The sequence below is a fragment of the Dromaius novaehollandiae genome, chromosome W (genome assembly GCF_036370855.1).
Source record: "Dromaius novaehollandiae isolate bDroNov1 chromosome W, bDroNov1.hap1, whole genome shotgun sequence".
In the NCBI taxonomy this organism is placed as follows: domain Eukaryota; kingdom Metazoa; phylum Chordata; class Aves; order Casuariiformes; family Dromaiidae; genus Dromaius; species Dromaius novaehollandiae.
This window is the reverse complement of record NC_088130.1, coordinates 53,671,067-53,689,814: the sequence shown is the minus strand read 5'-3', so window position 1 is coordinate 53,689,814 and position 18,748 is coordinate 53,671,067. Positions and strand designations below refer to the sequence as shown.

The 18,748-nt window shown below is 39.4% G+C and overlaps 1 protein-coding gene across 1 annotated transcript in view; it reads right to left on the bottom strand.

Annotated features, from left to right (window-relative positions):
* Positions 1–18,748, bottom strand: part of LOC135324260 (potassium/sodium hyperpolarization-activated cyclic nucleotide-gated channel 1-like) — a 208,469-nt gene that overhangs the window by 16,033 nt on the left and 173,688 nt on the right. The window contains exon 6 of the mRNA XM_064500142.1: positions 7,261–7,501. Coding sequence (XP_064356212.1) covers positions 7,261–7,501 — 241 coding nt within the window. The remainder of the gene's footprint in view (positions 1–7,260; positions 7,502–18,748) is intronic.

Genomic DNA, 18,748 nt, shown 5'->3' with positions numbered 1-18,748 from the left:
GCAACAGGGCACTTCAACAGCATTTTCTCTGTCTGTAATCAATATTATACTGCAAATGCAAATGCTTAAAAGTACTTCAGCCACAGGAAGTACCTACAGTGTACCCAGAAAAAAAAAGGTGGCAAAATATAATTTGAAGTGACTCAACATTTCCCATGGTATTATTTTCCACTGCACTGGTCTAAAGTATACTGACAGTTGCTGTTCTGAAATGGTGAAAAGCTCCATAAATAATAGGTAGGTCAAAGTAGTTCTGTCTAATTGGCCTTCTACAAGCTGAAGCAAATCCAAGATACAATTTATTAGAATTTCAAGTATGGAAGGATAACTGTTAAAACAGTATTCAATAATTCAAGCAAAATAAAATATTTAAAAATCCAAACTATTCCATGAACTACATGCACATACCAGTGTTATAATAAATAATCAGAAAAAGACAAGATGCTACAATATCTCCAGATTCTAGGAACTGGGGATGAATATCTGCTTTATACATAATTTTGCTACATGAACAATGATATTCAGCAGAGTTAATGATGTCTGCTTCGGAATGAATAAAATAAAACATGTATTTTCTCCTATTAGAATGCAAGTGAATCATTACATATTCAAATTCACATTCAGCAACTCTCATGCAAGCATCATAAAAAAAGTTTTAAAAAATCACATGTACTTCCTCATGTTCAACTTCTGTGGAAGCTCTTAGAAAAAAATCTTTCTTAGCAATGTGGGTTTTAGTTAATCTACAGATTCATTTATTAAGCTACTCCAAGTGGCATAACACCAGGAAATCCTGTATAAACACAAGTGGGAAAACAGATGGAGAATGGAAAAGATTGTAGGGACACAAGCCTTATCTTATGTCCTTTGGGGTTGAGGGGAATTTTGCCAGAGACTTCAGGAAGAGTGGGATGAGAAGTGAATAGTCAGACATCTATCCACTGGCAAGAAAGCAAATGCAGTGACAACAGAGACCTGAAGGTGTTCCCAGAAATCCTCCTTTTGGAAATTCTAGTTAAGGCTCACTGGTTGGAAAGTGGTGGATTTATTCCTTTTTTCTCTTTGTAGGAGTGTCAGCCTCAATCGAATGCACCATTTAGGCACAAAACACAGTTCAGTCCCTGCTTAAGCTGATCAGGGCTGCATGCTCAGATAATTTCCTCTGATTCCACCGAGCTGGCAGCTGAAGGGGAATGGGACATCACGAAACCAGTCCCGTTCATCAACGTGCTTTACAGCAGCTTTGGGATGGCTTTAACCTTTATGCCAGCTTGCAGTGGAAACAAGCAGCGAGCTACAGAATGGCCTACTGCACCTATTCTCACTTTTTTCCAAGCAAGAGCCTCGCATTCCCGGTAGGGGAGTGATGTGAACACCAGCAGGCTCCAGGGCTGGGGCTAGGAATGTGCAGAAGCGTGGCCGGTGGCAAGCTGCCAGGGAAAGGCCTTTCTGGGAGAGGAGGAGAACGTGCAGAGCCATGGTCTGGTAGGAAGGGAAGATGGAAACAGAACATTTTGAGGCACAAACAAGTGGAACCGTTCACGGGGCAGTGAGAAGCAGCTGTGCAAAGCACAGTTTTACAGGGAAAGGCTAGTTTTTATCACATTTTCGGAAACTGGTTGTGTTTCCTACTGAACTAGACCAAACTGTGGCCTTGATTCCCTACAACAAAAAGCAAAGAAGTATGATAAAGAGAGAAAAGACTGTGCTATTTTACATACTTGTTGGGCAAAAAGCTGAGCAGGCACATTAAGTTAAAAATTTTGACACTACTGACTGAAAAAAGTCCATGAGCCAGGAAGACAAAATCTTATTCTGATGACTAAAGGAGCCCTCAGAGCCATATGTAGAACCAACTGAGTAAGAGGAAGGAATTGTTAGAAAGAAATTATTTTACTAAAACAAACTTCTGTTTAGTAAGTGAGTATGATAACACTCTCCCATGTTTGTTGTTGCTATTAATCACGAGACATTTTGAATCATCAACATATATAATATTATTATGCAGTCATTCTGATAACATTTACTCCAGCAAAAAAGAACTCACTGGTATCAGTTGTGTTACACCACTTTATACGAATGAATGTAATTAAGATTAGTATCAGGCTCATTAAATATATTCAAATATTATTTCTGCTCTGTAAAACCACAGTAAATTAAGTACTGTATGCTTCTCTATAAGTAAATGACTCATATTCTTGTGCTTCATCTGTAAAGACTTCAAAACCTTTGCCTTTTATCAATCTGATATTTGTCTAGTGAGGAACAAATAAACAATCTGTCCAGTCACTCTTCCTAATATAAAAAGGTCTTTTAGTAATTTCTGAAACAATCATCTGGCATTCAGAGAAAAAGTTTCGATAAGACCAAAACCCAGCAATTTCCTCACTACCATTTTCTACCATGGTTATAACATAAAAGAGTTTGAAATACTGAAGTATTAAAGAGGAGGAAGAGAAATATGTATTGAAACAGACAAAACAAAAAGATTTTGGGTCTCATTCTGCACTGCTATGTACTTAGAGTATTGTAAACTCCAGATATTCATAACCACGGACCAGATGGCAAAAACAAATAATTTAGCAGTCATAACACCCTCAAAATACAATTGCCTACAGCTTTTTACCTGCCTCCTGATTCTCCTCCTCCTTCACAGGAGCACTGAATTCAAGCGTGTTCATCTCAGCTTTACAACTCAACTTAGTAACAAACACACACGTAGTCAGGTCTCCCTGTCTGCCATTTGAAAGGGGAGGTGTAAGCACCCTCCTGCTCCCTCCTTAAGTGACAAGCAGATGTCCAACTTTCTGTCATCTGGATGCTTCAGTACTGCTCATACACTCTATTGCTCCTTGTGTTTTCTTCTCTTTCGCATCAACCTCATGCCCACCACATTGCCCTGCACTCTTGCTTTCTCTGTCCCTAATTTCTTTGCATCCCTCACAACTTGACTTCTGCCCACACAGTCCTCATCTCTCTCTTGACCCCATCCTGCTCCCCAGTCTTTTCTGACCTCCCCTATCTATTTCTCCTAGGTGTTAACACAGCTCACTTTCTCATGACCATCGACTCTCTCCTGACCCTCCCGTTCACATTTTTAACAAGTCTCTGCCTGTCCAACACAAGCAGCTAAAAGTGAAGGTTATAATTTTCATTTTTTCATTTCAAGGTGGCCACCTTGTTTCACCTCAGCTGAAAACTGTGTCAGTCAGTGGGAAAGGTTCCATTTCCTCTTTTTTATAAAGAGAAAAGACATATTTACTGCTTTGCTGATGGTAGCACCAATCCCATTGTTAATACCAGGGAAGTGGGAGCCACTTTAGAAAACAGGGGAGAAAAGTGAAAGAAGTCATCAGAAATTCACAAAGATCTTCAGGAAAACTTAATATTGCTGTATCTGCTTGAAATAACAAGATGTGGAAATGCTGTACCAAGGAAAGCAGGTATAGGGTATTAAAAACCTGGAATTCTCTGCTGGTACCTATGGTTTACACCATTTCACTGATGTAGAAATAACTATATAACCAAACAATGTAGTGAAAGTCACTATCGTGTATGCCATTGCCCAATTCTTGTCCTTTCTATAAAAACCCAGGCAAGCATGCCATAGGAGGACAGGGTATGCAAGGAAGGGCATTGAAGAATTAAAGTTATTGGTTTTTAAATGCTAGTAAAACGCAAAGGAAAATGGACCCTCCTAAATCTTTATGAAACAACCCTTCCACTTATCCATGTCTATTCAATACATAATTTATGACAATCTCTTTAAAAGATTTTCTTTGTGGTCATTATTGCAAGTGTTTAAAAGAACATAATCAGACTCAAATCACACATTTTTCTGAATATATTTATCATCTACTTTGCTATTCCAATAATTAGGGGATATCATTTTTCAGTATCTTGACTGAAGATTTGACAGAGTGTAGACCAGTCAGCATTTCTGCCTTATTCAAGGCAGTTTTCACTGGTGCCTACTTTGTATATTCCATCAAAAGGTGGGGCGAGAAGCGGGAAGGCCAAGCAAAAAGAATCATATCAGAAATTACTTTCAAATTTATACTTGAAAATGGAATAGATTTGCAGGATGATCATATCCCTTAATTAACAGCGTGACAAATAATGTTGGGATGAAAATCAGCATCCTACATAGTGCTGGGCCAAAAATGCTCCTGTATACAAAGTTTAAGAGTAGATTTGTGAACACACACAAAGGTTAAAGGATGCTCTTCCCCAGCAATACCAAGGAACAAACCATGTCTCTGTGGCTGCTGCTTTGTACTTACTCCTTTCCTCCACAGAGGAGAACCCAGTGTGCCCAGATGAGGAAAGGGACTGATGGTAGCCAAGCCCAGATTATCTATCTGGAGGGCTATCTGGAGGCACCACCCTGCACTTCCCTCAAAATCAACTGAGAATCTAAAGCAGAGGTGAAATGTAATTTGATTAATCAATTCCATTAATGGTTAGCCAGGCGCATTCTTTCTGAGGAGAATTTCTACGCAATTGTAAGGTTTAGCTAGTTTCATGTGAGACTGCTAAAACACTCCGATCCATAGGGAAGGGTGTTTTTTAATTAAGAACAAAGATCAGGCCAGAGAATTTAAATGTTCCTCAGCATCTCAGCTCTCAAACCTCAAACTACTTCTCTTTATTACTGCAACTTCCTATTTTCCAGGCTCTCACTCTCCTGACAGTCTCCATTTAAGCCTCTCCCAAATTCTGCTAACACTGCTTTGGCTCTTGTTAAATCTTGACTTTCACACTAACCTCCAGCTTTTCAACAACACCAGGGTGTCGGAATTGATACAATGCTGTCAATCCTAAAAGTTTAAAATACTGTAAAGTGATAAACATATACAAAGTTGGATATTTGTGGCACCCTATGTGACTTCTTAGGGCAAGCCTACCTTTCTAGGGACCCCTCCTGAATCTCCCCCAGATCCAGGGTCCCTGGGAAGCCCATGCTCTGGGGCATGCCCAATGTCCAACACTTAATATCTCCAAGCAATAGGTGCTGAGTGCTTCCATTTCACAGGAGTTGTGGAAAATGAAAAAAACTGTTTAGGTCTGAAACCTCCACCTGCCTGACCTTCCCATGCTGGAGTGTTTATATATGTTTACCGGGTTACAGCGGAGGGCTGTAAGTAGTAACTTCAATTTGTAAGTCACAGCTTCTTAAATGATATCTCAGCTTCAGACTTTGCATATCTTAATTAGCCAAAAAAGGTGTGGCTAGTCTGGATTTGAACACAGACATCCTCCTCTGGGTTGTTATTGTTCCACTGTGCAGCATTTCCTGCATCTGTCCAGTACGCCTGCTTTGGCCGGTGCTGACAATGCTGTTTAGACATATCCTTAGCTACTCTGGTCAGGAAGCTCCCCTCAGACTCTGATGCACAGTTCTCTAGAGAGAATTAGAATTTTTTTATGCTTTGATAAACTGAACCTTTTCAATCAGCAGTTATTAGATGTGTAACTTGTTTCTTCTCTTTTCAGCTGCAACATTTTGGGCATTTTCTTTCTCAGGTTTTTTCTCCCCATATGCTCGTCCTTCCTTCCTACTCCTCTCCCAGCTACATCCAGCAGTAGCTATTACTTCCCATTTCAGATGTATCAGATGCATCTGCCCTCCTTTTTACACCCTGTGTCCCTATGGTTTGCATGAGCAAAGCTGCTTTGGTACACAGTGTAACAAGTTCTTGTGGTGTCTGGATATTGCAAATGGCTTATTTTTTATATGCATTCCTGTTAAGAAGGGTAGCGGATGAAAAGGATGAGCTGAGCAGTCGTTTGGACAGTAACAACAGGCTGACAGTTATGTAAAATACTTTCATGTGGCAATCTCCTCTGATCCTCTGTTGGTTCAGAGGAGTATTATAGCCAGATTCAGAACACAGGCTCTTGCAAACTCATTTTCATAAACTGGGGCACTGCTAAGCATATAGGGGACCAAGACCAAGGTTGCTCTGTTTCTTCATCCGCAGCATTTACCTTCTCTTTCTCCTTAATCTCCTCTCTTCAGCATCTACAGTTTAAGTCCATGCGATAAGCACAAGACTTCTTTCTCAAAGTGCTTCTACAAACACTGGTGCAAATCACCTTGCAAAGGCTACTGCAGAGTGACAGGGCCTGTGGCCAGATCACTAGGAGTTGCTTCAGAATATTATTCTAAAATGGGATTAGTAACTCTACAGCCCAATTCAAACACTAACTGAGCCCGATTCACTTTTCTAAGCTCTCCACTTCAGTGTACGAGCTAAATGCCACTGATTAGGCTTTCAATTTAACATTTTCTGAAAGGCTTTTGACTCAATTCTAAGATGATTCATGGTATTCAACAGAAAATTAACAAAAAAATCAGCTAACTGTCATGGGCCGTGCACACAAATGTTCAATCAGCTTCTGGAAACCAGCCTTGCTGCTACTCTAACACACAGACACCTATTCCATTTCACAAAGATAATTTACAATCACAGGAACATGATTTTCATATCGGTCAATTGCTATATGTAAAAAAAATGATTACTTTTATCCAAATATGAATATTCAGACACCTTCACCTAAATGAAAATCTTTTTTTTATTAGGATTACCAGATGAATTTAATTTGGACTAAAATTCATGTCCGGTTCTCATTAATACACCTGTGTCAGGGAGCTATCCAGTAAAAGTGGAAGTCCAGTTTCTTATACTGGAAGGCTAATCAACGCTGCATGCTAAAATTCAGTGAAAATGCACTAATAAGTCTGAAATATTCATGAAAAAAACCAAAATATCTCATATAAATAATGGTCTTTTATCCACTGTCTAATTTTGTAATTTTTACGGTGATTTTTACCTTTTAGAAGTACTTTATATTCATGACTAAAAATTTTTATCCCTTTTTAAAGAAGATGAATTCTGTTTATCCTACCTTTTAATAGTTGCAAAGTTACTGTGCAAATTATTATATTTTTATCAAAATACAGCCTGTTAAATAATGGCAATATTAATTCGAAATCACTTCACAATTCAGGACAATTTAACTGAAGGAAATATTTCAGAAAGGTTATCTGCATCTTCAATAGCTATCCTTTCAACAGCAAGCAGACTCAAAAGGTATTATTCAGAAATACTTAATGCACTTTTCCCTGCATTTGGAATTACCCAGGCAACAGACATTTGGCAGACCTATTCTGATGTCTCTATATGTCTGATATTTGAACATGTTTTATTCTAGTGCATCCACTTCAATGTTATCATTCATTTTCTTCCTACTCACCTCCAAAGTAAGAGCCATCTGTCAGCTTCAACTCCTTGTTGGATTTGGTGATGACACCAGCGACACCGTGCTGAATGAAGTACATCTTTTTACCCACAGCGCCTTCTCGGATAATATAATCGCCAGGCTGGAACACCTCAAATCGCAGCTTGCTCAGCATGGCAGTCACAAAATTTGGATCTGCGTTAGCGAAAAGAGGCATCGTAGCAACCAGCTTGCGACAATTGAAGTTGACAATCTCCTAAATGGGAAGGAAACAAAATGATAATAATAGTCAGCAAATAAATACATTAATTTAATTTAATTAATTTAATAGGAATTACACTGGCTGCTAACTTGCAAAAGAATATGGATAAGATTGGCCTGCAATACTTCTATTAAGTGATTAAAGTTATGCCAGTAGAAAGTTTAGCCCTGTGTTTTTAAATATTACATCAGTAACATCTTTCTGATAGTAACTGCAAATACCACTGCAACTGCAGTGGTCATATTATACCACACATTATAGTTGGCTGCGGAGCCAACTGAAATCAACAGGAAAATTCCCATCCCAGAGTTTAATTCATATCACTAAACACAGAGGCAAACACTCTTGCCCTTCAAAGAAATGCATATACAGTAGACCGTTTTATCCAGAAAGCACTACTGTCTTCCTATGACTGCCACAGGTCCTAGGAAGCTCCTTCCTAGGTGCTACAGGTACAGGGTATTTCCCACCAGGACTATTTATATTTACAGAGCTAACTCTGAGCACATCTACGTGAGAGTAGCACCAAAGAGTTACAAATGTTCTTCCTACTTTAAATCAAAAAATGAACAAGTCCTAAAGGAATTTTAAATTAAATCTTGCAGACCTTACTTTGTCCTAGGAAAACTAACATGGTCAGTTGTTATACAGCTGTAAACAGCATATTGAAAAACTGGGACTAATCAGTATTACATATGAAGAGGGGTTTGGGCAAGCAACAGCTACTGAATTAGCAACCAAAACATGACAGGGAGAGCACATACGATAATCTGTATATAAATTCAGAGACAAAATAAAATGAACATACAGCCAGCAGTCACCTAGCTGCTTTGGAAAACTAAATATTATTTCAGTGTCAGTGGAGTATGCCAAGCATTTCCTACACCAAGCAAAGCCTTAGCGATCGATGCAAAGGAGGCATCCCAGCTACCAGAGCTCTCACCCACCCTGACTGCGACTACTTGAAGCCTCCTCACATTCCTCCTGCATGTTGCTCTTTCTATGGATCTGCTATCCCATGCTTATATATCACTTATATCCCATGCAGCCTGCTCTCTGTGCAGCAGATATATTTGTCCACAATTCAGACAAATTCCTTCCTTCTCCTCCTACTCCTGTTTGATAGCATGCTAGTAGACATGATGAGAATCACAGAATCACAAAATGGTTGAGGTTGGAAGGGACCTCTGGAGATCACGTAGTCCAACTCCCCTGCTCATGCAGGGTCACCTACAGCATGTTGCCCAGGATTGTGTCCAGGTGGCTTTTGAATATCTCCAAGGAAGGAGACTCCACAACCTCTCTGGACAACCTGTTCCAGTGCTCAGCCACCCTCACAGTAAAGACGTTTTTCCTCATGTTCAGAAGGAACTTCCGGTGTTTCAGTTTGTGCCCATTGCCTCTCCTGTTGCTGGGCACCACTGAAAAGAGTCTGGCCCCATCCTCTCTACACCCTCCCTTCAGATACTTATACACATTGACGAGATCCTCCCTCAGTCTTCTCTTCTCCAGGCTGAACAGGCCCAGCTCTCTCAGCCTTTCCTCATAGGAGAGATGCTCCAGTCCCTTAATCATCTTAGTAGCCCTTCATTGGACTCACTCCAGTAGCTCCATGTGTCTCTTGTATTGGGGAGCCCAGAACTGGACACAGTACTCCAGATGCGGCCTCCCCAAGGCTGAGCAGAAGGGGAGGGTCACCTCCCTCAGCGGGTTGGCCATGCTCTTCCTAATGAAGCCCAGGATACCATTGGCCTTCTTGGCCACCAGTGCACATTGCTGGCTCATGGTCAACTTGTTGTCCACCAGGACTCCCAGGTCCTTCTCTGCAGAGATGCTTTCCAGCAGGTCAGCCCCCAGCCTGCACTGGTGCTTGGGGTTATTCCTCCCTGGGTGCAGGACCCTCCACTTCCCTTTGCTGAACTTCATGAGGTTCCTCTCTGCCCACCTCTCCAGCCTGTCGAGGTCCCTCTGAACGGCAGCACAGCCTCTGGTGTGCCAGCCACTCCTCCCAGTTGTGTATCACCAGCAAACTTGCTGAGGGTGCGCTCTGTCCCTTCATCCAGGTCACTGATGAATCAGTTGAACAATACTGGACCCAGTACTGACCCCTGGGGGACACCGCTATCTACAGGCCTCCAACTGGACTGCACCACCAGTCACAACCCTCTGAGCTCTGCCATTCAGCCAGTTCTCAATCCACCTCACTGTCCACTGATCTAGCCTGCACTTCCTGAGCTTACCTATGAGCATGTTATGGGAGACAGCGTTGAAAGCCTTGCTGAAGTCAAGGTAGACAGCATCCACTGCTCTCCCCTCATCTACCCAGCCAGTCATTCCCTCGCAGAAGGCTATCAGGTTGGTTAAGCATGATTTCCCCTTGGTGAATCCAGGCTGACTTCTCCTGATCACCTTCTGAGATCCTTCACATGCTTAAAGATGGCATCCAGGATGAGCTGTTCCATCACCTTTCCAGGGATCGAGGTGAGGTTGACTAGCCTGTAGTTTCCTGGGTCCTTCTTCTTGCCCTTTTTGAAGACTGGAATGACATTGGCTTTCTTCCAGTCTTTAGGCACCTCTCCCATTCTCCATGTCCTTTCAAAGATGATTGAGAGTAGACTAGCAATGACATCCACCAGCTCCCTCAACACTCATTGGTGCATCCCATCAGGGACCATGGATTTGTGGGTGTCCAGTTTGCCTACATGATCTCTAACCCAATCCTCCTAAATTCAGACAATTCCACAGATTTTTAAGCATAAGAACAAAAGTTTAATGGGTTCTTCAATTTGGTCTCCTGCCATCAGGTAAGGAGGTGGGGCTACAGAGTCATTTAAGAGGCATAGGCATGATATAAGAGTGAAGTAACAACTACCTTTCCCAGAGAAATCACATCCTTTCCAAATAAATCCAGTGGAACTTGGAAAAACAATGTTAAGCAAAATGTATCACTAGGCACCTGGGAAGCAAAAATCAGTTATCTCCAGCAAAGACTTGTTTTCCACAAAAAAAAAAAAAAAAAAGGTAAAATTACTTCCTTTTGCTACTTCTAGGAGAGACTTATGATATCTTCTGACAATCCCACAAGGAAGTGTCATTATATAATGACAAGGTGGAAACAGAAGTGTCTCTAAGCAAAACTGAATACTGACTCTTGACAAAGAGCAATAGAGCGATTTCCTTTGACCTTGGTCACAATCACATCTCTCTACTGACATACACACTATATATGCTTTTTTCTTCCTTTCTTTTTCTGGAATGAGTCAAGGACATAAATAAATAATATAATTTTATATAATTATCGTTTAAGGCAGATTTAATTCCAGAATTATTGGGTTAAAGATAGAGTGAATGAAGAGCAAGATGTTACATCTTTGAAGTCAATCACTAAACTCCGATTGAATTCAGTGGGAATATGATTTCATTAAGAACATCTTATCTGAGAATTATTTATGAGCAATGGAAACTCCCCTTTCAACACTGTACTGCCTCTCTCTCTCACTCTCTCAGATTGCCATAGGTCCCCTTCTTATGAGTGATTTATCATGCCTGAAACACCCCACCATGTAGAGACTCCACAGCTAATTGTAAAGGTGTTGGATTCAGACAGGATGAGAAGGATCTGAGACAAGGGTATATTTCTTTAGGGCTACAGGAAAGTTGAAATGTAGAAGAATACATAGCAGGAATGGAAGCCAGAAAAGACGGGAGGAAAAGAGCACTGAGATTTATAATGACTCGGAGGCTACTAGTTATAGAAAGGAACAGTCTGGCTATGACTCCCACTGAGCACAGAAAAAGGCACAGGTGCTCCTGCTGCTACTATCTACTATGGTACTACTATCTATGCACTTGACATGAGAATCTCAGCTTAAAAAAAAGAAAAGGCCTAGTCTTCTTGTTTGTAAAAATAGGCAGAAAAATAAAAGCGGATTGTGGTGCTGTTTGGCTGAATCTGAAAATAATCTCAGATAATAGCTCTGCAAGGTGTGAACTACCTGAGATGTGCCACAGGCACTTATAATCAGTGAATTCTGCTGACTCTTTTAGTCAAGAGGAGTAGTCCCAGGTTATCCCTTTAAATACATGCTGTATGACAGGATAAATACTAAAAAGAGATTCCACCTGACTTGCTTGTTTTTCTAAGGATGAGGAAAAACCTGTGCTTTTTCTCATCTAAATAGGTAACAGGGAACTTCCTTTCTCAGGTAAAGCTTCAGCCTCTGGTTCTTTGGCAAGGAAAGGTTATTCTCTGCTCCCACTGCTAACAGTGTGGTGGCATCACACAGGAGCCCTAAACTACACTCTTGGTTCTGTATGAGACTGCCTGTCTGCAGCCTTGGCTGATGCTAGAAAGCTGCCAATAACTATTACTTTTCTGCCTTGCTCAAGGATTTTAGAATAGACTTGCTGCTTGTTTTCTGCTTCTGAAAGTGAAAAAGCTCCCTCTTGCACATCTAGAAGGCAGAGAAAGGAAATCGCTAATGAAAGGAAAAAATGAGCTGAAATGGTATACAAGCTGCTGAATAAACACAGAAAAGGCAGGGAGAGTGAAAGGTTCAACTACAGTCATGATCAGAATGAAAGAAAAACAAAACTAGGTGGAGTATTACTGAGATAAAGAGGATGGGAGGAAAACAAAAAGAGGAAATGCAAAAGAACTAGAAGAATGGGAAAAAGAGGCAGGAAGGTTGACTTCAAAGAAGAGATTGAGAAACTGAAGTTCCTGAAAGAGAGAGAGCACAGAAACTGGACAACAAGTGTTTAGAATAAAAACTGAAAAGTGGAGCAGATGAAGAAAATAAAAAAGAAATTGGAAAAAAAGAGAACTTCTAAGTAACATATTTTAATAACTTCATAGCAGAACACAGACAGAGGTGAGAATTCAGACCTGCGTGATTCCTCTGCACAGACCCATCCAAACCCAGAAGGAAAAGAATTGCTTTCTTTTGGAGAAAAACAGCAAATTACACCCCAGTCACAGGAATTTCACCTTTGGAACCTCATTTCCTCTTCAGGATACAGCTTCCACCCACCTTACTCTCTTGCTATATAATCTATATCTAGATATATCCATGTATACACAGACCTTATCTGCTCAGTCTGAGTTGCCTAAGGAAACTACGGGCATAGCTGCATAGGCACCCTGCTGCGGTAATTTCAGCCATGATATTCTAGTCATGTACTGATTTTATTGATTAGTTTTCTATGAAAGTTTATGCTAAAGTACAAACTTTCCTTATTTAAGATGTTAGAAGGTGGAAAATTACTGAGGGAGAGGAAATGTGTCATTTTTAAGTGCTTTGTTTTTCTATAGTGTTCTTTTATTTAAATATAAGACCATTCAGAGCAAGTAAAAAACATTTCTGTGAGTCTTAATCACAGGCAGTGCTGCAATTTCAAGTTCTTGTATATTACTTTAAATATCATCTTAGGGAGAAAGAAACAGTAAAGATTATTAACCATGTTTTATGTAATTCAGAAAGTGCTAGGAGACACAGTTTGGTGTTTTAAAACAAAGGTAACAGAAGAACAAACTATCAAAATAAAAGTTGACTTTTTTCTGTGCAAAGAAAAATCTTTCACTCATATTTTCTTTAATTCTTTGGAGCCCGACTGCAACCAGCTTATGCTCCACAAAGTGATGTCTTAATTAGAACAAATAATAAAGCTTTTGTCTTCACCTCTACACCAAGAAAATACCAAGTGAAGCCTTAGGAAAGGATTAGGAATGCATTATATTGCTAAAGTGGTTAAAGGGAAAGAATGATTCAGACCTAAATGGAGCAAGTGTTGATCTAGTTCAAATACTGATCTCTGTTACATAAGAACTAAGTCGGAGGTGCTATGGTCTGCTTTATGTAAGAGATTAAGTTAAGGTAATTACGTTGGCTCCTTCTACCTTTATTATTCATCTTGGGCTTCCTGACCATTTTCTCAAGGTCATATTAAATCATCAAAAATTATAATTTTGGATGGCTTCAGTACACCTGCCATTTCTGGACGACTGCTCCAGTGTGTCTCAGGATGTCACAAATACAGAGGCAGCCACGAGGCTGTCTTAGCTGTAACCAGGACACGACCCTGGCCAGCACTGTGCCTGCTACAACACAGTGCTAGAGAGCTGGAGGGAAGGCGGCTGCCGACAGGAGCCAGGCATGGTGCTCCAGGTCAGGGCAGTGCTCACACTGGTCTTCCCTGCAGCTGGGGCAAGGAAAAAGAGTAACAGGGATGTAGAGAGGAGAACTGGGCTGGGATGTGTTCTGGCAACCCACAGTCAAAAGAGCATCCCACAGAAGATGCATGTGGCTGACATTCACCAGAGCAGCCTTATGCTGTACCTGTCCATGCTGGTGCTTTGTTCAGTCTGCTCAAGCTGACCCAGATTTACAAGAACAGAAAAATGTCATGGACATCTTCCTCCCAAGTTCTTAGGATCTTGCACAGATCCTAGCTGTTGCAGACTTGAGAAATGAAGGAATCATAACAAAAAAGGATACTACAGAGAAAAGATTTGGAGAGGTAAACTTTTAGGAGGATCTGGCATTCTGTAATTTTGGTCTAGACAGACAAAGTGTATTTTTAAACTGTTTTCCTACAGAAAACAGTCCTGTCCTATGTATCACAGTACACTATCTCAAATGGATTTCATGCAAGCAAATGTTCAACAGGGAAGACATTTGCTAAACCAAGAGTTTGTTGAACACAGGATAATTTGCCTATGAGTGACAAAATAATTATATCACAAACACACTCTTTTGGTAGACACTATGACCTTCCAAGTACTTGCTACTTCTATGATGGCATCTGTAAGAGTTTTTATGACACTTTCTTCAGGACAAGATTTTTAGATTGAGATAGTACTTCTAGACTGACTGGAAAAAATTGTAGCTGGAGAAAGTAGACAAAGTTCTTGGAAGACTTGTGTGCCTGAAAGGTTGTCCACTATTCCAATTGATCAAATAAAAGCCACTACTTCCATTGACAAACCATGTCCTTCTTATATGTAGGCCATCAAAGTCTACATGGCCACATCAAAATAGTTTCATTAGGTCACTTCTACATAGTACTGTGAAAATCTGGTGCATAACTTCAACAACACAATTTTTTTTCCTGAGTGTCTCTCCTTAACACTCTGCTGTAAAAGGAGAAAGAACTGAATAAGAAACTGAAGCAGTCTTAATTTCCTGATCACTGAAAGGAATAAGTCACCTTATTGAGAAAGTTATTTTTTCTCCTAGCAATAACTCACAAAGGAAAAATTATTGAGAAAGTGATTATGGGGGAACTATGGAAAAAAGCATGATATTGAGGGAGTTGAGGGTATATGAGTAGATTAAATATATCTAAGCTGTTTTTTGAGGAGTCATAGTCTGTATGTGTTCATGCTTCCCTGTAACTTTTTGATCCATTGGTCAATTATGGTCAGAAAAGAGGAATCTCACAGATACTAAGTTCTATAAATTTTATGACAATAGACAGTCAGGAGGACTAGGATTAGTATCCTTATTGAGGGAATGACTACATAGCTCACAACGTGTTTAATGCCAGAAAATCCATATGGAGCAATGGGATACAATATTCTTAATTTCTGGTGCATGTGAAATTGTTTATTCAATTTGCTTCGGTACGTTGCATTTAATCATCTATACAGAATCTTTCACTTAAAAACATTTCGCTCATTCAGATAAGTAAAAGTGACATACGTACATATTTCTTTTTGAATGGCATTTCCAAGACTTTTTCATTTTTCAGTTACACTGATCTTCTTCTACAGCTTTCTGCAGGGAAATACAGGCCTAGTGCTTCACTTGTGGCCAAGCTGTGATATAAACCTTCAGTCTGCATGCTGAACAAGGGCACTTTTAACAGGGGGACCTTGCTTGGACTTCACTTACAATAGGGTATTCCATGCACTTGGATACCATCATTTATGTTTAGAGTTATGCTGAGAAACACAATTCTCTTTTCCTCAGGATTTTGATATTTTGATGCTCAGTTAACACTGCAGGTGTGTGGACTTTGTAACACCTCACTCTCTGGCCTCAAGGCACATAGCTACCCTGTGGCTATATCTTAGAAGCCCCAGAATTCTCTGATCTGAGGTAACTTATATACAATCCTGAAAATACAGTGATCTCCAGGGCAAAGGCAATCTACATAAACTTGGCTGTCTTAAAAACCATTGGACAGCCTCTGTGTTTACATTTTCAAACCACTGAGGTCCCCAAGACCCTCAGTGTTGCCCCAGCGCAGAAAACCCTACAGCCAGCTGTGAGATTAACTGACTTCGGCAGATAAAAATATGCTTTCCAGCCAAATGTTAAATGAAATCCCCTGCTTGGATTCTGTCAGAGCTGAGTTGAAACTGGTTGATCTTTTTTTTCTGGCTTGATCTCTTCACCTCAACTTAAGATAAGACAGCCTTAAAAAGTGCATATGGTAGTATTGCTGTTTCCTAAGAGAAAGTAATCTTTTTTATGCATTAGCAAGCTGAAGGGATATAGGTTTGACCGACTGTTTTCTTGGCTTCTTTGATTAAATGTTGGCCTTCTGCATACTCTTCTATCATTCCCTACTTGATTAGAACTTTCTATTCAACTACTTATATGCATTTTTTATGCTTTGGAATTATTATTACATTAAATTCAAATGCAGACAGGATAATCCTTCTGAGAATATATGGTTCAACCAAACCTTCCAATAAAGTCAGTCTGATGAAAGATATCCATCTTTTTCTTGGCTTGTTAATTGATTTAATTGAGCTTATGGGAGAGCAGTTCTGAGCATCTTATGCTTCTCTTCTCTGGGTCTTTTAATATATTTAGAAGATTAAACAAGAGCAAAAGAAATAAAGAAAGAAAAAGGAAAAAGACAGCACCCAACCACGCTTTCAATCCTCCAACCATCCATCCATTCCTGAACTATGCTATTTTTTAAGTGAATTTAGCATTAATCTTCTTTAATGTTCTGAAATGTTCTATGCCTTTTAATTTTGGTTTCCAGCAGGGAAAAGGACAAGAAGTATCAAAATGAGAACGGAGATACAGACAATGTTTTAAGGAAGTGTGTAATTGTGAGATAGCTGGCTAATCTCAAAAGCCGCTAAAGTTCTGATAATTCAGATGAGGACCTAAAGTTTGCGCTAGCTCACCAAACTCTACCTCTTGAAGTTTTTCCTTCACCATTTGTAATACTCACAGTGATTGCTGCTGAAAAAATTTCCTAACTGCACTTAGAAAAAAATCACCCACCGTCTGTTACATAAGGTAACATGAAATTAGTGCTGTATGATATAGCAGTTGCTATGGAAACTTCTCTCTTTTGTTAACTGAATAAATAAATTGCAATTTGCAAATGAATATAATGATCACTATTTCAGCTTTCTGTCCCAGAGTAACCTAATATCTTCATTCTCGCATGTGTGTGCATGTGTGTGAGAAATACACGCTAATACTACATTTACTAAATATTATCTCAGGCAGGTGACACTTGACAATAAAATCTTGTTTTAGCAAAGCATTTTGAATATTCAAGTTGTTCCACTAAGCCAATGAGATTACATATTTAAAATATATGTTTTGTTAAATTGTGACATAAAGGTGAATCCTCAGTGATGTGCAGTTTACAGAATCCTATTGGTACCTTTCTGTTTCAGAAACTTGTGTTAGTACACAGAAGGGTGTGAATTAGTCATCGTGTTTCTTGTACAGTGAATGAAGAAAACCTCCTGTTTTTCTGAAACAATAATTAAGGAACAGGAGAAAGTTGGCTTTGCTAAACGCAAAACTGTCTAGTCTGCTTTGTTCATGGGTTTATATAATTTATAGGACTGGTTTTCCACTGTCTCTGAAGCTTCCAGCCACCTCCTCTATCTGGTAATCTGATGATTCTGGAAACCATATTCATTCTTGTGCATTTGTACTGAAAGTACAGTGAAATCATTTGGTAACACCAATAAATCTGTGATTGACTTTGTATGCAATCTGTGTGGCAGCTACTACTTTTTCTACTATATCCTTCCAAAAAGAAGCTCAAATGCTACTTATAGCTATTCTGAATGAAGAATACTTATTATATCCACCAAAGTCAATGAGGTTTCACCCAATTGCCAGAATAAAATTATTTTGTTTTAGAAATGTGCAGAAAAGAGTGCTGCTATTCTCAGGACAGTGCTTGATTCACCTGATTGCAATGAAGAAAAGTAGCATATGAGAAAGAAAGAGACAAAGAAAAAGAGAGAGAGAGATGAGAGAATTTCACAAAGGCATCCAGTTTCACTTACATTTATGTGACTTATATTAGGCAAAATATAATATATTTGATTTGTGTGCTTTGTTGTGTAAAAATATTTCAGTCAGAATGCAAAACAGCATGTGATAGCTGAACAATCTAGTTTGCCTTGCTGTGGAAAGAAAAGGTATGAAGAAAATAATGTGTGGATGAAAGTAGGGAGGAAAAATCTGTGTTTAAAGGTAGTAGGGGACTGACTGGAGGCTAAAACACAGTACTGAAACAAAGAACTGGGTGGCAGGAAAAGCTCAACATGCCTTAGGAGAAAATAAAGTTACGGCCTGGCTATAAATTTGTGTGTTGACTAATTCTGATTTGTACTTGTTTAATCAAAAGCAGAATTTGATGCTAGGAATACTGCCACTGAGAATTTATTAGGTGCTCTACAACAACAGGCAAGAAATTCTTTCGGCCATCTTATCTCTCCCTCTTTGTCTTCTTCCTCCTTCTCCAATTCTCTGTGCACCGCAAACCTGAACGCCCAAAATAATTAAGTCAGCAACTGAGGTAGCTCTCAAGAGAATGTGCTTTATCTAGGCCTTATATATACAGTTTAGCTGTCACAATAACAACAACAGCCAGGAAAACAGTTATTTAAAAATCAGTGGTGATTTGTTCTCTGAGTTAAAAGCTCTCCAAGAGCTCTGGATCAGACATACTGTTATCTTCTTAATTACTAGGTTAACAGTTATTTCTTATTATGAATTAAAAGCCCATTGGTTCAAAGCCTCTCTCTATAAAATGATTAAGTGGCTTAAATTAAACCTTACTGATTATACTGGATAAATCACAGATAGCTGAGCTTGAAATATCCACTCTGAAATTATGTTTAGAGTTTTTTAGTAATTTCTGTTTGCCTCTAATTTGATTTGTAACTATTCAATGAAGTTCTACTGTATGTAATGACACAGGATAAACAACAAACTCCTAGCTTCTTCTAACACAAAAACC